This window comes from Lampris incognitus, chromosome 20, assembly GCF_029633865.1.
Source record: "Lampris incognitus isolate fLamInc1 chromosome 20, fLamInc1.hap2, whole genome shotgun sequence".
Lineage (NCBI taxonomy): Eukaryota > Metazoa > Chordata > Actinopteri > Lampriformes > Lampridae > Lampris > Lampris incognitus.
In genome coordinates, this window is record NC_079230.1 from 8,043,852 (window position 1) to 8,070,155 (window position 26,304).

The window sequence follows — 26,304 nt, forward strand, 5'->3', positions numbered from 1 at the left end:
ATGCCACCCGTGTGGGGAATTTGATCAGCCTCAGTAGCACAACAGTGACTGAGTGACTGACCCGCCGCCATGGTGGTTGTAGGCCAGCTTAGCTGCTGCCTCGTGGGCAGGGACAATAGAGGACACAAGGGGGAGAGAGACACAGAGACCAGACAGAGACAGAGAGACAGAGAGACAGGAGTGAGAGAGACAGACAGACAGACAGAGAGAGAGAGAGACAGACAGAGAGAGAGAGAGACAGACAGACAGACAGACAGACAGACAGACAGACAGACAGACAGACAGACAGACAGACAGACAGACAGACAGACAGACAGACAGAGAGAGAGAGAGAAAGTTAAACAACATAAAGCCAAAAAAAGCAAATGAGCTTGACGGCATCCTAAACTAGATGCTTAAAAACACAAGTAATATTCAGGTTGGCCATACTTAAATTATTCAATTTGAGCTTGAATGTCAATGTAGGTTACTTCCCAGACATCTGGAATCGTGGTCTCATTACGCCAATTTTTAAAAATGGAGATAAATCTGACCCTGATAATTACAGAGGCATTTGTGTGAACCGTAATTTGGGGAAGGTTTTCTGCAACATTATAAATTCTAAGCTCATACACTTCATTACGAAACACAATGTCCTGAGCAAAAGTCACATTGGATTCATACCAAATCATCGCACATCAGACCATATTTACACCCTACACACCCTGGTCGACAAATATGTTTATCAAAATAAGAACAAAATACTTGCACATTTCACTGCCTTCAAAAAAGCATTTGATTCGATATGACACGTTGATTTATTTTACAAACTACTTCAAAGTGGCGTAGGGGGTAAAACATACAACTTAATAAAATGTATATTAACAACATGTGCAGCATCAAGACTGGACACAAGAGAACATCGTTTATGGCTCAAGAATGTGGGGTGAGACAAGGCTGCTGTTTATCACCTGCCCTGTTCAACATTTATATCAATGAATTGGCCACCATGTTGGACAAGTCCACAGCACCTGGTCTTACACTTCACAGCTCGGAGATCAAATTCCTGCTGTATGCAGACGATTTAATACTGTTAAGTCTAACAAGAGATGGACTTCAACAGAGTTCGAACATACTTGACTGTTACTGTCAGATCTGGGCCCTGGCAATTTACATCAAAACGACCAAAACAATGATATTTCAAAAAAAGATCCAGATGTCAGGGAAACAAATATCACTTTACAACTGGAACACAAATAGAAAACTGTTTGGAATGTAATTATTTAGGCTTGAAAATGAGTTCCACTGGAAATTCCAACCCAGCAGTCAATGAACTGAGAGAGAAAGCATGCAGGACATTTTATGCAATCAAAAGAGAAATCCACATTCAGATTCCAATTCTAATTTGGCTCAACTTATTTCAATCAATTAGAACCCATTCTGCTCTATGGAAGCGAAGTGTGGGGCCCACAAACAAACCTACACTTTGAACAATGAGAAAAACATCCAATTGTAAATACACACACTGAATTTTCTAAAAGCATCCTGCAGGTCTGCAGAGCTGAATTGGGTCAATGTCCATTATTATTGAATATCTAAAAACGATCGATTAAATATTGGCTTCGTCTGAAAGTGACCCCCACTCCTACCACCACAAAACCCTGCAGAGCCAAGAGATGAGCAAAGACAAAGGTCATCTCACTCAACTGGTCCTGATGCTCCGTTCCGGTCCAAGCAGTGCTCTGCCTCAGGACCAGTCTGACACCAGGACTATCAGAGTCAACCAAATTATAACACAACAGAAACAAAAGTGCCTCACCTATTGGAACACAAAATCAAACACACAAAGTAAAATGCAATGCTATCTGGCCCTGAAAGACAGTAAACTGTGGCAACCTACCTGAGCACAGTGACTGGTGTTAAACACAGACACATGTGAACACAGTACAGACTGAGAGCTCATAGCCTGGCCATAGAAACAGGCAGATATACTAAGAAAACATGGCTGCCAAAAGAGGAGCGACTGTGCCAACAGTGTGGAGGAACTGCCGTAGAGGCAGAGCAGCACTTCCTCACACAGTGCCCAACATTTAAACGTATCAGGGAACAATTGATCCCAAAATTCAGCAATAAACACCAACATTTTATTAAATCAGATAACGAAAATAAAAAAAATGTGCTGGGGGGAAAATGAAAGTTGCTTTCTCACAGGACAGTTTATCTCTGCCTGCCGCCACATGAGGGAATCAGAATAACCTGCTGATCTACATCAGGCCTCGGTTTCAAGTTGTCCAGGGCGTCTCCCCGCCTGCCGCCCAATGCCTGCTGGGATAGGCTCCAACATCAAGTGACCCTAGTTGGGTTAAGCAGCTTGGATAATGGAATGGAATTATTGTCTTCTTTCTTTCTGTATGTATATCTTTACACTTTCATTTATGGCTGTCTGTATATAGTATTTGTTAGCTTTCATTATTTGTACAACGTGTGACAGAGGAAGATGCAAAGGACGGGAAGAGATGGAAACGGATGATCCGCTGTGGCGACCCCTAACGGGAGCAGCCGAAAGTAGTAGTAGTAGTAGTAGTTATAGTCATGCTACTAAAGCAAATTGAATGAGTTTGAATTTGAGAGGGAGAGAGAGAGAGAATGAGAGACTAGCTAAAGCATAACACAGAGCTTAGAGATTGTTGTGTACACAAGACACACGCACACATAGGTATGCGTTATTACGTACCACCTGGCACTCATTCCTACTGTAATTCCATTAGAGGAGGCCGGTGGCGTCACAGCTGGGGGCTTTGAGCCACTTGAGGAATGTGAAATGACTGTGCGTGTTTGCTCGAGCTGATCCGCACTGCAGTGATGTCTTGGTGCATGCTCAATAGCCAGGTCGGAAAATCACAGACAGTTGAATCACGTCATCAGTTCAGCATTCAACTTTCTGCAATCAGCGCTGCAATATTTATATATATTTTTTTTTATGAAATACATTGCAATGTTAGGCGGCACGGTGGCGCAGTTGTTAACGCGGTCGCCTCACAGAACGAAGGTCCTGGGTTCGAGCCCCGGGGTAGTCCAACCTTGGGGGTCGGGGTCGTCCGGGGTCGTCCTCTGTGTGGAGTTTGCACGTTCTCCCCGTGTCTGTGTGGGTTTCCTCCGGGAGCTCCGGTTTCCTCCCACAGTCCAAAGACATGTAGGTCAGGTGAAACGGCCATACTAAAATGTCCCCAGGTGTGAATGTGTGTGTGTATATTGGCCCTGTGATGGCCTGGCGGCCTGTCCAGGGTGTCTCCCCACCTGCTGCCCAATGACTGCTGGGATAGGCCCCAGCATCCCTGAGAGCAGGATAAGCGGTGCGGATAATGGATGGTTGGATGGTATTACAGCGTTAGAGAAATAAAAGGAGTCAGATCAGTTCGGCAGGTATGTGCTGCTTCTGACTTTCAAAGCTCCATCTGCAAAGAATGTATCACTCTAGTCATGGTTAAGGGGAGTTTTTTTTCTCCCCAATTGTATTTGGCCAATTACCCCACTCTTCCGAGCCGTCCCGGTCTCTGCTCCGCCCCCTCTGCCGATCCGGGGAGGGCTGCAGACTACCACATGCCTCCTCCCATACATGTGGAGTCGCCAGCCGCTTCATTTCACCTGACAGTGAGGAGTTTCGCCAGGGGGATGTAGCGCGTGGGAGGATCACGCTATTCCACCCCCAGTTCCCCCTCCCCCCGAACAGAGGCCCCGACCGACCACAGGAGGCGCTAGTGCAGCGACCAGGACACATACCCACATCGGCCTTCCCACCCGCAGACACGACCGACTGTGCCAGTAGGGACGCCTGACCAAGCCGGAGGTAACACGGGGGATTCGAACCGGCGATCCCCCGTGTCGGTAGGCAACGGGATCGACCGCTACTTTACCCGGACGCCCCCGATTAAGGTGATTTTAGAGGGGGGAATGAGTCCAAGAAGTCATTCTATCAGACTAAAATAGATGATTTGTCAGATATGTTATACACATTTTTCTTTAAGGTTTGTAAAAAAAAAAGAAAAAAAAAAGAGGCGGAGCCTGGTTCTAGATTTCATTCTCTATCAAGCAGTAAGAGTTATAATAATAATATTAATAATATGAACCATTGGCACAACACTGCATCCTTCGCAATGTCCCTAATGCACGTGTGTGTTTGTGATTGTCAAACGATATTTTGTTCAGCCCGTGTGTGTGTGTGTTTGTGTTGTTGTTGTTGTTGTTTTTCGCGGTTAAGCGGCTGTGGTTTTTTTGCTGCTTGCTGACGTCCCTCACATCCTTCTCCTTGCCTAACAAGCTCTAACTGCCCCCCCCCCAATATGATCAATGCATGTGTGTGCAGGCAATCTCGTCTTTTCAAATCTCTTCACCCCCAGGGTAAATTAGTCAAGATGGCGCCGCGGTGCTGCTGACACTGTAACACGAAGCCCTGGATAAGGCGACTGCTAAGGATCCTGTCAGTCTGGGATTTTCACCAGGCGGTGCTGGAAATAATAACACAGGTGGGGAACCATTGTTGGCGAATATGACTTCGGCAACCATTGTTGGCGAATATGACTTCGGCAGAGCCCACGGTAGACCTATCACTTTAGAGGCCAACCAGCAGCCAGCACACACAACCAAGTGTCTGTTAAATGTATTAATGTGGGCTGTCGGCAGGCCCAGCATGCAGAGTGTGCAGGGGTCTGCTTCCTGTCACATGCAAACAAACTGAACCGCAGCACCACAAGTTAGAAGCAAGGACTCCACAACACAGAGGAGTCCCACTGCAATATCAATTACGTTACAGACAGAGAGGGACAGAGACAGAGAGAGAAGAGGGACAGAGACAGACAGAGAGAGGGACAGAGAGAGACAGAGACAGAGGGACAGAGACAGAGAGAGACAGAGAGAGACAGAGAGAGACAGAGAGAGACAGAGAGAGAGGACAGAGGACAGAGAGAGACAGAGAGAGGACAGAGAGGTACAGAGACAGAGCAGAGAGAGGGGCAGAGGGACAGAGACAGAGACAGAGAGACAGAGAGAGGGGCAGAGAGAGACAGAGAGAGGGGCAGAGAGAGGGGCAGAGAGAGAGACAGAGAGAGGGGCAGAGATAGAGACAGAGGGACAGAGACAGAGAGATAGAGAGAGGGGCAGAGAGACAGAGAGAGGGGCAGAGAGACAGACAGACAGACAGACAGACAGAGACGGAGAGAGAGAGACAGACAGAGAGGGACAGAGAGATACAGAGAGAGGGGCAGAGAGAGATACAGAGAGAGGGCAGAGAGAGAGACAGAGAGAGGGCAGAGAGAGAGAGAGGGACAGAGACAGAGACAGAGAGAGGGACAGAGAGAGATAGAGAGAGGGGCAGAGAGACAGGCAGACAGAGACAGAGAGAGAGAAAGGGACAGAGACGGAGAGAGAGAGACAGAGAGAGAGAGAGAGGACAGAGACGGAGAGAGAGAGACAGAGAGAGAGAGAGGGACAGAGAGAGATAGAGAGAGGGGCAGAGAGACAGACAGACAGACAGACAGACAGACAGACAGACAGACAGAGACGGAGAGAGACAGACAGACAGAGAGATACAGAGAGAGGGACAGAGAGAGATAGAGAGAGGGGCAGAGAGACAGACAGACAGAGACGGAGAGAGAGGGAGGGACAGAGACGAGAGAGAGAGACAGAGAGAGAGAGAGGGACAGAGAGAGATAGAGAGAGGGACAGAGAGAGAGACAGAGAGACAGAGAGAGAGACAGAGAGAGAGACAGAGGACAGAGACAGAGACAGAGACAGATAGAGAGAGGGGCAGAGAGACAGACAGAGAGACACAGAGAGAGAGAGGGACAGAGACCTTGACCTTTAACCAAGCCTTTAATGTTCCAGTTCTTCATTCACATCAGGATAACAACATTAACACAAATACTCATATACACAGTGGAAACACAAACAACCACCATACACAGTAAAAACAGAAGGACACCACCTCCCCCTCGTTTTTATTCAGAAATAAGAAGAAGCACTTGGTTTTCTACACTGCACAGCACATCACAGAGAGACAGAGGGACAGAGAGTGAGTGAGACAGAGAGACAGACAGACAGACAGACAGACAGACAGACAGACAGACAGAGAGAGAGTGAGACAGAGAGAGCAAGACAGAGAGACAGTGAGACAGAGAGAGCAAGACAGAGAGAGAGTGAGACAGAGAGAAACAGAGACAGACAGAGGGACAGAGAGAAACAGAGAGAGACAGACAGACGAAGAGAGGCAAGACAGAAAGAGAGAGAGAGTGAGAGAGAGAGAGAGAGAGAGAGAGAGAGAGAGAGAAGAGAGAGAGAGAGAGAGAGAGAGAGAGAGAGAGAGAGAGAGAGAGGCCGCGAGACAGTGAGGGACAGAGGAGGAGAGACTTATGCTTTCATAGGAGAGGAACCGAAGCTGCACATCCACGCGCAAGCGGCTGTGAAACCACCAGCCCGACGAGAGAGAGAGAGAGAGAGAGAGAGAGAGAGAGAGAGAGAGAGAGAGAGGGAGAGAGAGAGAGAGGGAGAGAGAGAGAGAGAGAGAGAGGGAGAGAGAGAGAGAGGGAGAGAGAGAGAGAGGGAGAGAGAGAGAGAGAGAGAGAGGGAGAGAGAGAGAGAGGGAGAGAGAGAGAGAGAGAGAGAGAGAGAGAGAGAGAGAGAGAGAGAGAGAGAGAGAGAGAGAGAGAGAGAGAGAGGGAGAGAGAGAGGGCGAGAGAGAGAGAGAGAGAGAGAGAGAGAGAGAGGGAGAGAGAGAGAGGGAGAGGGCGAGAGGCAGAAAGGGTGCGTGATCACGACCAGACCCTGAGAGGACCCGGCCAGACCGGCCTGCAGCCTCGGCCAGCTGCTGCAAACCGACCTCCACTTTCTTTACCTCGTTCCCGCAGAAATCTCCCAAATCACACAGACGGTACAAACCGGGCCTCGCAACACTCGAAGGAAACGGAAATCCCTGAACAACCCGTGCGACTCCGGGGGACCGGGGCCACGCTGTTGGCGAGGGTGCACTTCCAGACGTCTGGCTTCCATTACCCCTCAGCTGAGGTAGGGGACCCAAGACTCCAACACGACCAGATGGGCTTTATCGCTCCACTAGCAGGCTTACAAATCATGTGGACACGATGAACACAAACACATAGGCTCACACACACACACACACACACACACACACGTTTACTTGTGAGGGCCTTCACTATCTAGCCCCGAACCTTAACCGTGATCCTAATTCTAACCCTGACCCAAGTCCCAACCCGAAAATAGAGCCGATGTCAAACCTGTCCTCACAAAAACGTCTTTACTCTTCCCTTTTTCCCCTCAGTTGTAATTACCCCACTCTTCCGAGCCGTCCCGGTCGCTGCTCCGCCCCCTCCGCCGATCCGGGGAGGGCTGCAGACTACCACATGCCTCCTCCCATACATGTGGAGTCGCCAGCCGCTTCTTTTCACCTGACAGTGAGGGGTCTCACTAGGGGGACATAGCGCAAGGGAGGATCACGCTATTCCCCCCCCCTGAACAGGTGCCCCGATGGACCAGAGGAGGCGCTAGTGCAGCGACCGGGACACATACCCACATTCGGCTTCCCACCCGCAGACACGGCCAATTGTGTCTGTAGGGACGCCCGACCGAGCCGGAGCCCGGATAGCATCTGGACGTGGGCCACTTCAGGCACTGCTGGTCTTCTTCTGGCCCTGACAAAATGGAGGTGAGCCTGAAGTGGCCCACATGTATAACAGCAAATATGGCCCCAAATATGCCAAATCACATGTGGGCCTTTTTTGGCAAAGATGCGGCGCTCTGGGCAACATGTGATCTGGATGTGACCCTGAAGTGGCCCCGTGTGGTAAATGTCGAATATGGTCCAAATATCACAAAACAAATATGGCCACCTTTGGCAAATATGTGGCACATGCAGCGTTGCTATGGCTCGGTTCTGGCCCAGATCTGGCAAACAGGAGCGGACCGCCCAAGTGCCATCATTCCACGCGGTATGCGGGCCGGATGGAAGTGTCGGGCGGGGGGGACGGGTCCGGGCCACCGCAATTTTGCTGTCTGGGAGGTAACATGGGGATTCGAAGCGGCGATCCCCGAGATGTCTTTATTCTGATGAGTAACATAAAATAACATCGGTTCTCGGAAGTACAACCCAACAACAAATACACACGTGCACACAGACACACACACGTCCTCACCCTGACCCCATTAAGGGGCCCTCGTCTCGTCTCGTCTCATTTCCCCCGTGGCCTCTAGTCACTCCGGGGAAGCAGATTAGCTAAGCTAGCCTCCTTTATCCTCGTATTATTTCCCCACATACAGATTTATCTGCGGCGGCCCGTCCCCAGTATCAGACGGGCCGAGCACAAACTGGATCCTGAATCCGCGTATCAACAGTTCCTCTGCATCAGAAGTACACAGTCTTCTCGACTGATAGCCGCGGGCGGGTATCTTAACCAAAACAGACGGCCCACCGCCACCGTGGCGAGTGTCTCTCCCACCCCGAACGCAGAGAAGCACCAGCTTGACTAGACCCGACCACTTATCATGTTTACGTATAACTGGGCCCTTCCCGTTGTCTCCGGCAATTTCGCGGTGTGCCGGTTGTTTCGCCGCCGGCACCGGCCTCTTTTTCGGTGGAAAAGCGCGGAACCGGTTCTGGATTAGGCACCGGCACCGGCACCGGGGGGCTAGTGGAAAGGGGGCCACTTGTGAGCTTGCTTATCAATAGAGTTCTTGTACGAGAGAATGCAAGCCTAATGGACACGGACGGGACACGGTGCCGTTTGGCCCGGGAGACGTTTGCAGCCTTCCGCCAGCAGCAGAGCACAAACCCCCTACGACGGGGGTCCCCAATAGGCGGCCCGCGGGCCACGTCCGGCCCGTGACGGGTTGATTTATGGTCCGCGAGAATTTTTGGAGAAATGCCAGAAGGAAGAATCTTTTTTATTTCCCTACCAAAAAATAAAAATTTAATTTCTTACTAAAAGTAAGACTAGTAATATATCGAAAAAATAGATGAAAAATCTCTGTTTAAATTATAATACCTGCAACGTATCGACACCGAAACAAACTAACGAACAACATGCTGCTGGAGGTTGAGTGGCCCGTGGTTTTAAAAGTGGCCCCGCCATGAAAAGTAATTGGGGACCCCTGCTCTACGAAGACAACGCCGTTGCTGGCCATGGTCACCACCGTCACATTGACAGGGACAGAAGTACCGCAGGTAGTGGTGGTGCCACATGGACCTGGAGCACAACACAGCCTGGGAGACCATACTGGCGTGGGAGTTAAAGCTGCAGCATGGACCCCCCCCCCCCCCCGCTGGTGCAGGACGCTGCTCAGTCCACCGAGCTGTTTAGGTTCGCCAGCTAAAATTAACCTTGCACATGGGCACATGGAAGCGGCGGGGCCTCCCCCCCCCTCCCTGCGTCCACACATTTAACCAGAACCGGCTGCAACGAAGAGACGGTGCGACCGACACACCGATGCGCATGACGCGGAGAGTTACTAACCGGCGCACGCACACGCACACACGCACACGCACACACACACACAGACGTGATTGTTCCACCACCACCACCACCCCCCCCAGGGAATCCCCATGTGAGAGGAACACGGACCATGTGCCCTCCACAACACGGGGCTTGTTCTCTGTTACCATGGCAACGCTTACCAGCCCCCCCCCCAAAAAAACCTAACCGCCAAAGCCATGACTCAAGAGCACAACATCCCCCCGCGAACACGTACACAAGACGCCCCAGAACACACACACACACGCACGCACACGCACACACTCTCTAACCTGTGCGCGTCGTGCGATCAGCACCTCGTCACAAGATTAACTGGGACGGCAAGCGTTTTGCATCACACTGCCGAAAGATGATCGTCATGAGACTAAAAGCCTGCAGTCCCGTCCCCTCCCCCCCCCCTGACCGAGTCCTCTAGAGTCCACTATCTGCCGCTCGCGCCGTGCAAAGGCTGACGCAGGCGAGCACAGAGGCAGCAGCCAGCAATACGTTATAGGTGTGTGTTCAGTTAGAGGTGATTCTCTTCACACACACACGCATGCACACGCACACGCGCATGCGCCTAAATGATTCCACACACAACCACAGAAATGCTTCCTCAGCATTATCCTAAACGGTATTCATCTCAAGCCACCCGTTTCCAGCCCTCCATTATCATAGGCTCACTATTGCATGCCACCACAGGATCGCTGCTCCGAACAAAAGGGGGGGAGGTGGAGGTGGGGGGGTGCAAATCATCGCTGCACACTCATCAATATCGCCGCTCATCGATAACGGAGATGGGCAATAGGCGGCCGTCCAGTGCGCGCTGCTTGCAGTTTGTAACAAAAGGCAACACAGCTCCGAGGCGCGGAAGGGGAGGCCAAGCCTCGCAGCTGTCCAGCTGGCACGGCACAAAAGGCAGCCCGCCTGCAGGAGCTGCAGCGGGACGGAGGAGGAGGAGGAGGACGGAGGAGGAGGACAAACCACGTGTTCCTGCGGACAATGTCACAGCCACACCGCCGGCTGAACTAAAGACCCATGCCAGTGACGTAGAGTCGATTTCAGATGGTGCCACTTTGGCATTTCATCATCATCACCATCATCATCATCACCACCATCATCATCATCATAAAATGGCTTACTTGATGTAAAAACAAGCAAAGGCAACTCAGCGTAGCGTGGCCGGCGAGACTCCCAATGAAAACTGCACGTCTGCACCAACAACCTTGTTCCACGTTTGTGTGTGTGTGTGTGTGTGGTTCTTTTTGGGGGGGTTTTTAACAGAAACAGACTCGGACCCCCGGAGGTCTCAAAGGGGGGTCCCCCCCCCTCCCCGATCACCTCCAAATTGACCACCGAACAGCACCACTACTAACCGGTTAAGCCGGCCGCTACCTACCCCTGTGTGTGTGTGTGTGTGTGAGCGAGAGAGAGAGCGCGAGAGAGAGCGAGAGAACGCGCGCGCGCGCGCGCGTGTGAACTCACCACCACCGCCGAGGTCCTCACCGCCTCCGAGACGCTCTGCCGGACTTCCGCCGCCGTCCCGGGCTTGCTCAACCTCTTGGTGAATTTTCGCACCTCGGACATGTTAAAGGACAAACTCCTGTCGTACTAGCGGCGAGACAGCGGCCACGCCGTGCGAGCCTGCAGCGGTTGGTGACAGCCAGATGCGGTGTGGAGACGGAGGAGGAGGAAGAGGAGGAGGACCAGCCAGCGGTTTGCGTAGTGAGGCGGGGGCGGAGTGCTGGTGAGGAGGATGGTGACAGGAGCGCCTCCTCCCGCCAGACTGGGTAACAGTTTCATTCATAAATGACGAGTGCACTATTTACTACCGTCCCGTTTATCTCATTTGGCTAATTGATGCAGTGTAACATCTGATTTACTGTGTTATATCTCTGATAGTTCACGTGTGTTACTTTAGTACAATGTAACATCTGATTTACTGTGTTATACCTCTGATAGTTCACATGTATTACTTTAGTACAATGTAACATCTGATTTACTGTGTTATACCTCTGATAGTTCACATGTATTACTTTAGTACAATGTAACATCTGATTTACTGTGTTATACCTCTGATAGTTCACATGTATTACTTTAGTACAATGTAACATCTGATTTACTGTGTTATACCTCTGATAGTTCACATGTGTTACTTTAGTACAATGTAACATCTGATTTACTGTGTTATATCTCTGATACTTCACGTGTATTACTTTAGTACAATGTAACATCTGATTTACTGTGTTATACCTCTGATAGTTCATATATTACTGTTGAACAACATCATTTTTGAATTACTGAGTTATGTCCCTGGGATGGACTGGCAGCCTGTCCAGGGTGTCTCCCCGCCTGCCGCCCAATGACTGCTGGGATAGGCTCCAGCATCCCGTTGCCCCGATTGGGATAAGCGACTTGGATAATGGATGGATGAGTTGGGTCTCTTAGTTCATATGTGGTATTGTATTACAGTGTAACATCTGAGTTACTCTTATGTCTGTGTTGGTTCATATTTATTTACATGTATGTATTACTGTAGTTCAATGTCATGCGCTTTAACTAAGAGACATATCCGGGAGAAATATGTGATAGTATAGCGCCGCTCTGTGGAAGTAGTTGCAAATTGCAGCTACTGCCGGAGAGGGAAGAACTACCCAGCGTGTTACAACAAATAGCTGCTCTTTCTTTGATGATTTGTTGATTTAATTGCTGTGAATGTTGATAATCCAAGGCTCCTCTGACGTTTCTTAAATATCCATTCCAGTGACTTTGATTTACTAAAGTAATTCCAACTCTGGAAAACATTCGGTGCGCTTGTGTGTGCAAGTAAACCGGTAAATTAGTCAATGTGAACAAACATACTTGATGGTGACACCTAAAAATATGGATAATTAACAATTCATGTAAAATCTATCTTCCCAACATCTGAACTAAACTAAACTAAACGCGCTGTTTTTGTCCACACCGTAACCGCCACCATTATGAACTGGCCGACAGGTGCAGCCCTACTTTTTGAATTCATAACTCAAATGACTGAAAAACAGAAACTTATCACTCTCAGCAATACCCAAACTTGAGTTAAAAATAAATATATATATACACACGTAAAGAGGCCGTGCAGGAGGTCGAGGGTAAATTCATAACTAGTAATATGTCGTCTCTTTATTGGAACAAAATATTGCAGCCGACATCAGGAAATTCACTTTAAGCAGAGCGAGGCCTTAAGCAGAGGCCGTTTTCCGGCTGCTTTCTCGTAGGGCTCAAAGTTCCAGCAATTTCGGAGCTTTATTGAACCACGGCTGGGAGGATGAATACACGCAAGCTGTGCCATCCTTCAGACTGAAACTGCCGTCAAGACGAAACAAACCAACAACTCATCACTCCGTTTTCACTACTCGAGGATGCAAGGCTGGCTTACACTGGGCAAACACTATGGGACAAATGATCTGGCCCGGTGTTTAGCACTGTTGCCTCACAGCAAGAAGGTCCTGGGTTTGAACCCCAGGCCGTCCCATAAGGTCCTTTCTGTGTGGAGTTTGCATGTTCTCCCCGTGTCTGCGGTGGGTTTCCTCCGGGCACTCCAGTTTCCTCCCGTCATCAAGAAAGACATGCATGTTAGGGTTATATACATGAATTTCATTGTATATACAAATGACAAATAAAGTGTATTCTATTCTACTCTATTCTATTTAAGTGCACAAGCAGAGGGAAATACTGAACTAATGGTGTGAGGACAGGATATTCATCAGTTGGTGCTATCACTTCCAAGGACTCTCACGGCCCGGCCGTGCCTCCAGTTGTTTCCTCTGTGTTTCTATGCGTTCCCATTTTTCCCTGGGACTCCTGTTTTGTCCTGGCTGTCTCTGTGCGTCTGTATATGTGGTGTGGTCATGGCTTCCTTCCCTGGCACGCCCCGGCTCCCTCTTGATTGCGGCTCATTTACCTCACATGCACAGCCCGCACACCTTTCTTCCATCAACTTATCAACTCAATAGTATATCTACTCTGGTTTTCCATCCACTCATCACCAGATCGTTGGTTCAAATACTGTGGTAGTCTCTCGCTTCTGGCCACTCTGGCCACTTCTGGCCGCGCCGTATATTCAGTTATGCCTCGTATTATTTGTGATAATATGTGGAGTGTCTGTTGTTGTCCATGTATGTGTTGTGCTGCAGAGTTTAATGTGTACCAAAAACAAATTCCACCGGCCTTGGTCATGTGGCTAATAAAACAATCTAATCTCATCTAAATTATCTGTATTAACCATGTCTACTTGTGCTTCCAGGATCATCTGCTCACTTATCCTCTCCCAGCCACACTCACTCCCTTGTCCATCTGTCCTGCTCAGCTCTGCTAGCCGCCATTGCCTTTCTGCCATCCCTATTCCCATTTATCCCTACAATAAACCCCTTTTTGTGTACCTGAATTCTTCTCTGTGGATTGTCACAGCTTCCTCACAGACACCTCACCAGATTCCTCACCAGCTTCCTCACAGACAGGCCACAGAAGGTCAGTTTGGGGAAATCCACCAGTGACTCAGCACCAGAGTACCACAGGGGTATGTGCTTTCTCCTCCCTTCTATTTTCTCTACACAAGTGTCTGCCCCTCCAGTGAGCCCTCTTTAAATCCCCTGAAGTTCGTTGATGACATGAGAGCTACCGGCCTCATCCACAATAAGGTTGAGTCAGCATACAGACAGGAGACTTCATGGTGCAGTTATAACAACCTGGAGCTAAAGGCCCTAAAGACTGAAGAGATGATAGTGGAATTGAGAAAAAGCCCCTCCCCCGTCATCATCCAGGGCTCACCATTTTCCATGACGGACCTTTAAGTTCCTGGGAATCATAATCTCCCGAGAGTTGAAATGAAAGGAACACATCAAAACCGAAACAGAAAAGGCACAGCAGAGGCTGTTTTTTCTCAGGCCACTGAGGAAATTCAACCTGCCAATGACGATGATGGCCGGGTTTTACTATGCCATCATCAAGTTCATTCTCCCTTACTCAATTCTGTCTGGTATGGGCTGGCCAATGCCCAGAATAAGGCCAGACTAAAATGGTTCATCAGAGCAGCAGAGAAGATCATTGGCTATGACCTGTCCACCTTTTAGGACCTCTACACTCCGAGGTCAAGAAGAAGGGCGGAAAAGATCATCAGCAATTCTTCCCACCCTGCTCATCACATCTTCCAATCACTCCCCTGTGGAAGGAGGTTCCAGGCTGTAAAAACTTGAACCAACCACCACAACTTCCCACTTGCAATAAAGCTCCTTAAATAGTTAGTCATTTCTGCACTTCCCTCCTGCCCCTCAACCATCACTACCACACACCACCCACAGCTGTATTTATCTTTATCTCTTTATGTATTTTATCCGACACAGTGCAATTACTACCGTGAAGTACTTACAGTGCAATAATATATTCTGTATTGTTTCTGATATCACCTTTCTTCTCTCTTTTTGTTTCTTGGGTTGTATATATACTATTTTTGATATACATATATATATACTGTTTCTCTGTTTAACTACTGTTTTAATTTTTTTATGTTGTGTTTTACAATTTTTTAGTATTTCTTCAACAAGTACCACTGCAAGTACCGCTATTTCTTCAACAAGTACCGCAACCGCTAAGCTAAATTGCTTGTATGTGCAAATACACTAGGCCGATAAAAGGCTTCTGATTTTGATTTGCATTTGAAGTGCTGATAAAGAGTTAATTCGTCTCCAGGAGTGACATCGTTTTGCATAAGGATTTATATTTTCAAAGGCCTTCATAAGCTCATCATGATCACATGGATCAGGAAAGAAAACACAGACTCCACCTCTTGAAATTGAACGCCCCCCCTCCTCCCCCCACTAGATGCGTTTTATCAAACATCCTCGCTGTAAATTCAGTCACACGCACGATGATGAGCTGCACCTTCAGAACAGCTTTACTTCTTAAGTTCTGCCGTTACTTTATTTCTGCCTCAACACCAACTGCATTTGTAACTTCTCATTAACAGATTTACCAAAACAGAATTTAAGCTGAAAAGTCGGGGAGATTGTACGGGATCCTGGTGACTTTGCATAATCAGCCAGAGAAGACAGATGACTTGTTGTCTCCGGTGTGTTTTTCAGGTTGGTTCCCCGCCTCACTGTCTGAGGTTCAGACTGTGAAGGTCCAGCCTGGTGACCAAGTCACCTTGACGTGCACCAACATTTCCAACAATGCTAATTATACAGAGTGGTTCAGACAGGTGGAAGGGTCCAAACCTCAATGCATCGCCTCCATGTACGAAGCCCGTAGCAGAGCACAACTCTGCGATGGTTTCCAAAAATACAAATATCAAATAACAGCTGATATGTCCTATGCGTTTCTGATAATCAAGTCTGTGGATTTATCTGACTCTGGACTATATTACTGTGGGTTTTACACATCTGCATACACAGCCATTGGCAATGCCATATTTTTAAGGGTTCAAGGTAAGATCACCACAGTCTTTACCTTCTTTTGTTCCACTATGAGCAGTTCCTTTTGTGTATTTAGAAGCATAACCACCATAATGAAAATTAAGAATGTTGCTTTTTTCTGGTTACTTATGACTCAAATTCTCTCTTTCAAATTAGCCTGAAAACACAAGAGGACTCTGAAATCCTGATTTTGTGGAAAATTCAATCAGTGTCAAAACAATATGCGAAGAAATATATCAAAATAATAGTGAAATGTTACCTTTTATCTAAATTAACACGTGACACACTTGGTGATGAAGTGGATGGCCAGTCAAAAGGCGAGTTTCTCCCTCAATCCGAAATAAACTCTTTCATCATACGGGCTGATATTTACCAAGTGTCCAAAACTAGAACTGCTTGACTTGATGTATAGTCCATTTTCACCTTAATCCAGGAATATGGCCTTTAGAGAGTGATTTAAGCGACTGTTCATCTGAGCCAATTTAACATCCATTCTCTTAGATGAGTCTGTTGGACCATCATTTCTGATTTTCGGGCTCCTCAGCAGTGTGATTGTTATCCTCATCCTGATCATCGTGGGTGTCATTCTCAAAATAAGCCGACAAAGTCATCTACTGACAGGTATTCTGTTATTATTCGTTGCCCATTATCACTGATTCAAAGTTCTTTTTATTCTAACAATGTTGTACCAGTTATCACAAGTACCCACTGTAAGGAAATGTACTGACAACAAATACTAGATGTGTCACAATGATCAACCGACGGAACAATTCTCGCTTTTATTTAGAGGTGAATCACCAACTGCAACCGCAAAGAAGCGAAGTGAGTCTGATTTTAAGATTCAGTTTTTCCTGTGTCATGTGTTTAAAAAGTTTTACATCAACCAAACCTTTGGCAGTGGTCCCAGTAAAACATTAATTGCTTAAATGAAAGTACAATTTAGAAATATGGAGAATTACAAGTCGTATCATTCTTTTTAGAATTTGGCCTCATGTGACCCGAATTACGCAGCTCTGAGTTTCCATCCAAAGAAGAAGAGAAGCAGGATGCCTATGTCAGAAAGAGAAGTGCAAACTAATGTTGTGTATGCCACCACCAGATAGGATGATGCCATAAATGGAAATGCAAAAGTAGATGGATCCAGTCTATTCTTGCATTATCATCCGACCTTTTAACATTTAATCTCTTTGGTATATGAACTAACATAGCCAGTATGTGATTGAGCATGTAAAACAATGAACTTTAGTAATAAAGATCCTTTGTTCACACAAATGTCATACTCTCTTGTCTGTGCCTACTTTTGATCCACATCTGGTTTTTCTTCATCTCTTTCCTTGTTCTGCCCTGAGAAAAGTCTTCCCCCTGTTTTACCCACCTTACATCTGAATCTGAAAACAAAAGAATGGTGTTGACAGTTGATTGTTGATCTAGGAGGGCCAGTAAAGGTGTGAATCGCTCTCATATGTTCCCTCATACAGAGAGCTGAATGTGGTTCTCTGCAGTAGGGGAGGAGCAAGTTCAGGAATCAGGGACATTTATTTGTCATTTCATCCCATGCACCTGCACACATGAAATGAAACGAAATATCGTTTCTCCCAGCCCACAGCAGTGCAACACAAAGACAAAAACACACATCCAAACTACAAGAACACATATCCGAAATACAAAAAAAACTACAAAAACTACAAAACACATATTTCCAACATATCTGTAGAGTTATGGTGTGGCCACTTTAAATTACAGGCAAGTACTTATGACGTACACAAGTGGCAACCTCAGTGGTAACATAGCACGGAAGGGTGATTGAGGCAGTTCAAGTGTGTAAAACTTAATGGGTCTACTGTGGAGTTTATAGGTACGTTACATGGTGTCAGAAGTGGGATGGTGAGACCGTGAGGCCATCAGAAGCGCGTGCACCCAGCGGCGTGAGGGAGCATGTATGCTGAAGCGCGGAGATGCGCTTCCTGAAGGAGGGGGGTAGTGTAACGACCACGGATAAGTAGACTTGCTAGCCCTTGGCTAACGGGTCGGACCCTTTAGTCGACTGGTTAACGTTGTCTCCAGTGGTGCGGGAGACAGGGGTTCGCGTCCTGGCTGCAGCGGTTCCCAGCTGCCCCCCTGAATTCGCTACATTGCTAGGACTACAAGACAGTGTTGCCATGGGACTCATACACCTTGGACCTGACATCCACACCCTACAACAAGAAGCACCAGAGGTATGGGAATACAAAGGCCTGTTTGATAGCAACACTATAGGTAAATTGCCAGTCATTTATCACATGAGGCTGGAAGACACTATTGTTTCTATAGTGTATGCGCCTCGCAAGGTTCCAATAGCCATGAAAGAAAAGGTTAAGGCAGAGCTCGATCGAATGACTGCACTTGGTGTCATAGTGCCAGAAAATGAAGCCACAGAATGGGTGTCTGCCATGGTTGCAGCCAAGAAAAACGATGGAACTGTGAGAATTTGCATCGACCCAGTGCACCTGAACAAGGCCCTTCTCAGACCACGTCACCCCCTGAAATCTATCGAACAAATTATTGAAGACATGCCTGATTCTAAAGTTTTCAGTATTCTGGATGCCAAATGCGATTTTTAGAAGATCCCTCTTGATGAAGTTTCCTCAAAGCTTACAACTTTCATGTCACCCTATGGCTGCAATAGGTTCCTGAGAATGCAATATAGCATCTGCACAGGCAGCGAGGTGTTCCAAAATGTAATGGAGCAACTGTTCGCTGGACAACCCTGTGAGATTGTAGTAGACGATATTTTAACCTGGGGACATACAATGCAAGAACATGATGATCATCTGAGACGGGTATTGAACAGAATTCAGGCGATCAACTTGAAGCTAAACCCCGACGAATGCAAATTCAGAGTCCGCTGTGTCCACTATGTTGGCCACCTGCTAACCGCTGATGGTGTCAAGCCAAACTCTGAAAAAATTAAAGCAGTGTGCGACATGGCAAAACCGCAGCACAAAAAAAGCCCAAGAGCAGTTCTTAGGCATGACAAACTATCTGTCAAAGTTTATCCCTCAATACAGTGAGGTTACTGGTCCCCTGAGACAACGGATACACCAAGATGTGGAGTGGACTTGGCATGAACCCCACGATGCGGCATTCAACAAGCTGAAACAAGCAGTGACAAACCCACCAGTTCTACAGTTCTTTGACATATCGAAGCCAGTAGTAATATCAGCTGATGCATCACAACATGGTCTGGGTGCGGTGTGTCTCCAGCAAGGGAGGCCTGTGGCATTCGCATCACGTGCCCTCACACCCACTGAGTCAAGGTATGCACAGATTGAAAAGAAATGTTGGCTCTCGTCTTTGCAACCAAGAAGTTCCATGATTTCATCTGAGGACGACCTGCCAAAATTCCCACTTCAGCAGCACCTAATACAGAAGCTGTTCACGTTGACCACTCACACCATCCATTGCCACATCAGAAATCACCTCAAGTGATTCAGGTGGTAGACAACCTGTGGTGACTCGCTCAGAAATCACCTCAAGGGATTCAGGTGGTAGACCACCTGTGATGACTCGCTCAGGAAGTCAGCCACCCCAACTTGCATTATCGGGATTAAATCACCACTTAGCTCCAGTGACTGGTAAATCTAATGTGTGCACTCTGAGAAATATTGTTCTTCCAGTGATTGATTACTGAGTTTCCTTGTTAGTTATTCTGTACCTTATTGGTTACACATGCCATCTCATCTTTTTCTAGCAGGTGAGTTTGTCAGGTTCCTGTTATGTGCTGTACCCCACTCATGCTGTTGTGTTCAGGGATCTGTGCCACTCAAGTTATGCAACATAGCTGTTGTTTGTGTTGCTGTAATATATCTTGTGTTACATCTAGAACAGGGGGAATGTAGAGTTATGGTGTGGTCACTTTAAATTACAAGCGAGTACTTATGATGTACACAAGTGGCGTCCTCAGTGGTAACGTAGCACGGAAGGGTGATTGAGGCAGTTCGAGTGTGTAAAACTTAACCGGTCTACTGTGGAGTTTATAGGCCCGCTACAATATCAAAAAATCCCCCCCCCCACCATCACCACCACTGTCCAAGAGAGCGAATGCAAGGATGACTGTCGAAACTGCTGGCCTGCACGGGCTAGCGGTTAGCTTAGCCTGTCCCGCTTCCGCGTCCTGTCAGACCGCCATCGGTGTTTCCTCCTCGGGCACAGCTCCAGGCAGGGTCGTGGTCTCTGGTCCCACCGGATGCAGCAGACCAAGCTCTCCAAGCCGATCCAACTGTAGCGGGTAAACTGTGCTTATGTACTGGGGTGTTGCATTTTGTGTGCTGTTATAGGCCTAAGTTAATGTGTACCCACCTCACAGCTTCTCACCCCTTTCTCTCTAGCTAGCAGACAGAATTTGGTAGAATGGTGAATGTTGTGACTTCTCTTATGTACACTATTGTAGTGTTACTATTCGTGGGTTACTAACTTAATCACTATTATATATAAGTACACGGAGACGAGGATGCGGCACAAGTCTGATCTTTACTGACGGAGACATCACACACTACTAGGCTCGACCAGTGTATTACAGAACTCAGTAGTGGTGACAGTCCAACACAATCGAGCACCGAGTGCTCGATCCAATACACCACAGTGAACTGGAACAATAACAATTTTATTTAAACTTAAATCAACAAATGCCCCGATTCCCCCTGAAAACCAGACTTTGAATGTTACACCAAACTCGGACTGCAACCCCACTCAATCTGCTCTTCCAGCAATAAAACAAACATTTCACAACAGCAACCCTCACCATGGTATTGCACAGTCATCATATGTTCCGTTGCACAGTTCGTATTGTAGCGAATTCGGGGGACAACGCAACCACAGGAGCTGCCGCGGCCGGGAAGCGAACCCGTATCGCCCGCACCGCAGGAGGCATCGCTAACCGCTCGACTAAAGGGTCAGACTCGAGAGCCAGCGGCCAGCGTGTCTTCTTATCCGCGCACGTTACAGTATAAAGTTTGTAAATGTCCACTCGTTTAAACCGTCAACAGCGTCCGTTCCGCTGGATGAAGAACGACAGCGCCGAAAAATAGCAGAAACCCTTGATAAAGACGGAGTCCTCCTTCAGCCCGGCGCTGAAGTGGACGAAGCCTAGTGGCGGGAAATACTCACAGGAGGGCGGCGGGAGAAAAGGGAGGGAGAAACGTTCAGCCTCGCCGAGCAGGTTCGCTGATAACGCCGCTCCTACCGCAGCACGGTCCGTCCACCTCCACCACGGCCGCCGTCGTCCACGTCTTTGTCTCGACCGCCTCCCCGAACTCGCACAACTCCGCCTTGCAGCTACTAACCTTATCGCAATCAAACATCAACTTCGCCGTCCTCCTCCGTTAGCCGCCATCTTCTTCTTCTTCGCCCCGTACTCACGGAAGTCCCGCCCTCTGCCGCCGTTCCTCTCCTTCCAATAGGCCCACAGCTCCTGACAGTCACTGATCGGCCAATGAGGTGTCCACCCATCGCCAGACGCAATTCAACCCTCTTACAAGCCAGTCAGTCCCATGCGGCTCGCCGCACAACCCCAGCGCCTCCCAGCCAGACACCTTCGACACACCTCCCCGCACTCCACACGACGACGCCAGAAACACAGTCAATGCTAGGCGGGGCCGCCGCCTGACCGCCCTCGGTGTTATCGGAACTGCTGGTCTGCATAGGCTAGCAGTTAGCTTAGCCTGCCCTGCTTCTGTGACCTGTCAGACCACCCTCGGTGTTTCCTCTTCGGGTGCAGCTCAAGGCAGGGCCGTGGTCCCAGGGCCCACAGGACGCAGCAGACCAGGCTCCCCCAGCCATCAAACCAAGACACAAACTCAGACGCAGATGTGGACAAAGACACTGCATGGACTGTACTGGGTGAGGCCGACGCAAGCGTAAGTTCGTACACGTAAGTTGAGAACATATAATAATGATAATTAATAATAATAATGAATCAATCTTATATGGCACTTTCTAACACTCAAAGTCGCTTTACAATAAATGGGGTGAAACAAGACAACAGATAAACGTAACACAAACATACAGGGGTGGATGGGATGGGAAGGGGGGCTACCAGAGGGAGAAGCGGCAGCCACACACGACGCCAGCAGTACTCTCCCACTTAGACATACACAAAAGGGCAAGAAAAACAAAGGAAGGAGGCAGCACAATGTGACATGAGATTCAACTAAAACATGAAATATACAGACGATCTGACATTCAACTCATCTAAAACATGACATACTGAGAATCAACCAAAGGCTTTTCAAGGCCTCCCTTATTAAAGCCCTGTAAGGGCTCAAGAAGGCAGCAGACAACTGCTATCATGGGTTCTCTGAAGTGAAAACAAAAAATGGTAGGCTCATGAATACATCACAACTGTACAGAAAAGTAATTCACTCAATGTATGAATTCTACTCTTTGATTGTACTGGGTACTTTTAAAGTTATATATTGCACGGGAGTCTTTGGTTTATTTGTGGTAGGGGCCTCTGTCAAATGTTGGTGTGAAAGTAGAAAATACAAACACAGCAACATGCCGTTTCAGTCTTCTTCTGCCCTTGTGGTTTGGGGGTAGATGCAGGCACGTGACAGGAATTTATGCCCACCACCTCCATTATATTTTCCACTGCAGTCAGAAAGAGCAATGCCTAGCTCAGCCAGTGTAAACAAAAGGTTAACCACAGGAAGTGTCATCTTCACGTGCCATCACAACCCATATACACTTCTCTACATCAGAACAACAAAAGAGGCCTCACTATTTCATATAATGCACACACACACACACACACATATATATATATATATTTATATATATTTAAATATGGCTTGGCTGGAAGCCAAGATCAAAGTGTGATGAAAGACAGGCCGTGGTTGAAGAAGTACAGCAAGATGTCCATAACTGAGGACCTGGAAAGGGCAAAGAGGAAAATACCAGACCCACCCAGAGCAGAGAACGAGCAATACTGTAAGGATATACGGGAAAAGGAGGCATCACACAATACCAACGCCCAGTAGCTGGTGGAACTAAGAGCAGACCACAGCAATATCCCAGAACAAGAACTAGAACCAGTTATCAAACATGAAGAGCTGGGCTGTATCAGGCCCTGACATGATTTATGCCTCCTGGCTGAGGAAGCTAACGGCATTGCATGAACACCTGGTGACACAGATAAGACACCTTCTAACATCAGGGTCTCACCCTGACTGGCTAACACAGGGGAGAGCAATACTGATCATGAAGGATCCACACAAGGGTACAACACCTTCAAACTACCGGCCAATAACCTGCCTCTCCACAACATGGAAGATCCTGTCAGGCATCATAATATCTAAGCTGAATAGGCACATGAGTCAATAAATGAGTGAAGCTCAGAAATGAATTGGGAACAACACCAGAGGGTCAAAGCATCAGCTACCGGTTGATAGAACATTCACCCAAGACTCTTATGACCAGACAGACCAAACTGAGCACAGCCTGGATTGACAACAAGAAAGCCTACGATTCAATGCCCCACACCTGGTTACTGGAGTGCTTGGCACTATACAAAGTCAACAGGACACTAATAGCCTTCATCAAGAACTCAATGCAGCAGTGGAAAACAACACTAGAGGCCAACTCAGACAATCACACAGGTAACCATCAAATATGGTATATACCAAGGTGATGCGCTATTGCTGCTGCTGCTCTGCATAGGCCTGAACTCCCTCAGTCAGATCATCACAAAGAGCGGATATGGATACAATATCAGAAGAAGCGTTACCATCAGCCACTACCTGATGGATGACATCAAGCTCTATATGCCAGAAATGAGCAAGACATTGACATGCTGATCTACCTCACCAGGATCTACAGTGACGACATTCGAATGTCATTTGGACTGGACAAGTGTGGTCGAATGGTGGCAAAAAAGAGGAAAGGTGGTGAGCACTGAAGGGGTTGAATTGGCGGATGGCAGAGTATTAACAGACATACAGAACAGTTACAAGTACCTGGGTATTCCACAAGCAAATGGAAACCACTAGGAGGCAGCAAGGAGGTCAGCTACAGCCAAATACCTTTATATAGTGAGGTAGGTCCTGAGGAGCCAGCTCAATGGGAATAATAAGATCCAAGCCATCAACACATGCTCTACCAGTCATTAAATACCCAGCTGGAATAATAAGCTGGCCAAAGGAGGAGATAAAGGCCACAAACACGGAAACTCCTCATAATGGGTCAGAGCATCTGGGTCAGAGCATCTCCAAAACGTTAGGTCTTGTGGAGTGTTCCCAGTATGCAGTGGTCAGTACCTACCAAAAGTGGTCCAAGGAAGGACAACCGGTGAACCAGCAACAGTATCATGGGCACCCAAGGCTCATTGATGAGCGTGGGAGCTGAAGGCTAGCCCATCTATCCCCCCCCCCCAATCTGGTCCAATCACCCAGAAGAGCTGTTGTAGCTCAAATTGTTGAAAAACTTAATGCTGGCTATGATAGACAGGTGTCAGAACACAATGCATCGCAGCTTGCTTTGCATGGGGCTGCGTAGCTGCAGACCAGTCAGAGTGCCCATGATAACCCCTGTCCACCACCAAAAGCACCTACAATGGGCACGTGAGCGTCAAAACTGGATCATGGAGCAATGGAAGAAGTTGGCCTGTCTGATGAATCATGTTTTCTTTCACATCATGTGGATGGCTGGATGCATATGCATCATTTACCTGGGAAAGACATGGCATCGGGATGCACTGTGGGAAGATGACAAGCCGGCAGAGGCAGTGTGATGCTTTGGGTAATGTTCTTTCTGCTGGGAAACCGTGGGTCCTGGCATTCATGTGGATATTACTTTGACACGTGCCACCTACCTAAACATCGTTGCAGACCAGGTACACCCCCTTCATGGCTATTCCCTGATGGCAGTGGCTTCTTTTACCAGGATAATGCGCCCTGCCCCACTGCACATATTGTTCAAGAATGGTTTGAGGAGCATGACAGAGTTCATGGTGTTGCCTTGGCCTCCAAATTCCCCAGATCTCAATCCCATTGAGCATCTGTGGGGTGTGCTGGAAAAGCAAGTCAGATCCATGGAGGCCCCACCTTGCAACCTACAATAGGACTTGGAAGGATCTGCTGCTCACGTCGTGGTGCCAGATACTACAGGATACCTTCAGAGGTTTGTGGAGTTCATGCCTCAACGGGTCAGAGCGATTTTGGCGGCATGAGGGGGACCTACACAATATTAGGCAGGTGGATTTAATGTTATCAAACTATCAATTTAAAGGGCTTAGGAGGGGTTTGCTGATATCTGTATGATGTTTGGGGTGGCAGACAATAATAATAGTTTGTTTCCAGCACTAAATCATTATCCCATCTTAATATATATAACCTTTAAAATCAATTCTTGCTTCAATGTGATATCTTTTATCTGTGGGATTTGTCCTGCATTAATATCCCCTTTAGCTTGTGGTGTGATGTGCTGATCGTTTTAATGTTGTTTGGACCATTAGATTCAAGTGCTTGGGGGAAAAAAAAACTGTTGAGCTTGAAACATGGCATGCAAAATGAAGCGTCTCACCATTTTTGGTTTAGGCAACGGTTGATGTTCAACACTGTTGGTTTCATTGCTTTCTTGCTGAAACAAAAGTAGAAGCACTACTCGGTGTTATGCAGGGCTTATATCCCCTTCTTTCATTCTAGTCTTTGGAGAATATAACGAAACATGCGGAAAGGAGGGGTGAGAAGTAAGGAAACCCACATTTCTCTTATTCTGAGAGGACATTTTTGTTCTCATCGACCTGGGGGAAAAAAAACTTGATGTGAGGTCATTGGTAAACTTCAGTACAGAAGGAGAATGCAACCAAGTGTTCAAAAGAAGGCCTCTTGTTGCTTATTGTCTTCCACGGCCACCGTTAACCTGTTTGGGTGCGCGAGATCTGACTTTCATGCTGTGTAGTGCTTGCATCAATCCATTATGTCTCGCCACTGTTGTGTATTTGTTATTAACATCTTATGTCTCATAACTTTTAGGTGTTCATTTCTTATGCATTGTCTGTCTGTTAAAAATCTCGGTTTATAGCAGGGCGTCCAGGTGGCGTAGCGGTCTATTCCGTTGCTGGATCGCCGGTTCGAATCCCCTTGATACCTCCGGCTCGGTCGGGCGTCCCTACAGACACAATTGGCCGTGTCTGTGGTTGGGAAGCCGGATGTGGGTATGAGTCCCGGTCGCTGCACTAGCGCCTCCTCTGGTCGGTCGGGGCGCCTGTTCGGAGTGGCGGCGGACTAAACCATTTTGCACCTTTTGTAAGGGGTGAGAGGGGCGTCATAGAGCCTCCACTATTTTCTTTAAGTCCCTCAACCGATGTCTTGAGCCAATGTTAA

The 26,304-nt window shown here is 47.7% G+C and overlaps 2 protein-coding genes across 2 annotated transcripts in view; one reads left to right on the forward strand and one right to left on the reverse strand.

The window, feature by feature from the left end:
- The window catches only part of dock11 (dedicator of cytokinesis 11), a 134,806-nt gene extending 123,725 nt beyond the window's left edge, over positions 1–11,081 (reverse strand). The window contains 1 exon segment of the mRNA XM_056300885.1: positions 10,980–11,081. Coding sequence (XP_056156860.1) covers positions 10,980–11,081 — 102 coding nt within the window.
- A 3,372-nt stretch (positions 11,082–14,453) lies between these two features.
- LOC130130976 (uncharacterized) lies at positions 14,454–17,049 on the forward strand. Its single transcript, XM_056300839.1, has 5 exons — positions 14,454–14,511; positions 15,614–15,958; positions 16,448–16,567; positions 16,734–16,768; positions 16,927–17,049. The coding sequence occupies exons 1-5, from the start codon at positions 14,454–14,456 to the stop codon at positions 17,047–17,049; spliced, it is 681 nt and encodes a 226-aa protein (XP_056156814.1).
- Positions 17,050–26,304: the final 9,255 nt, after the last annotated feature.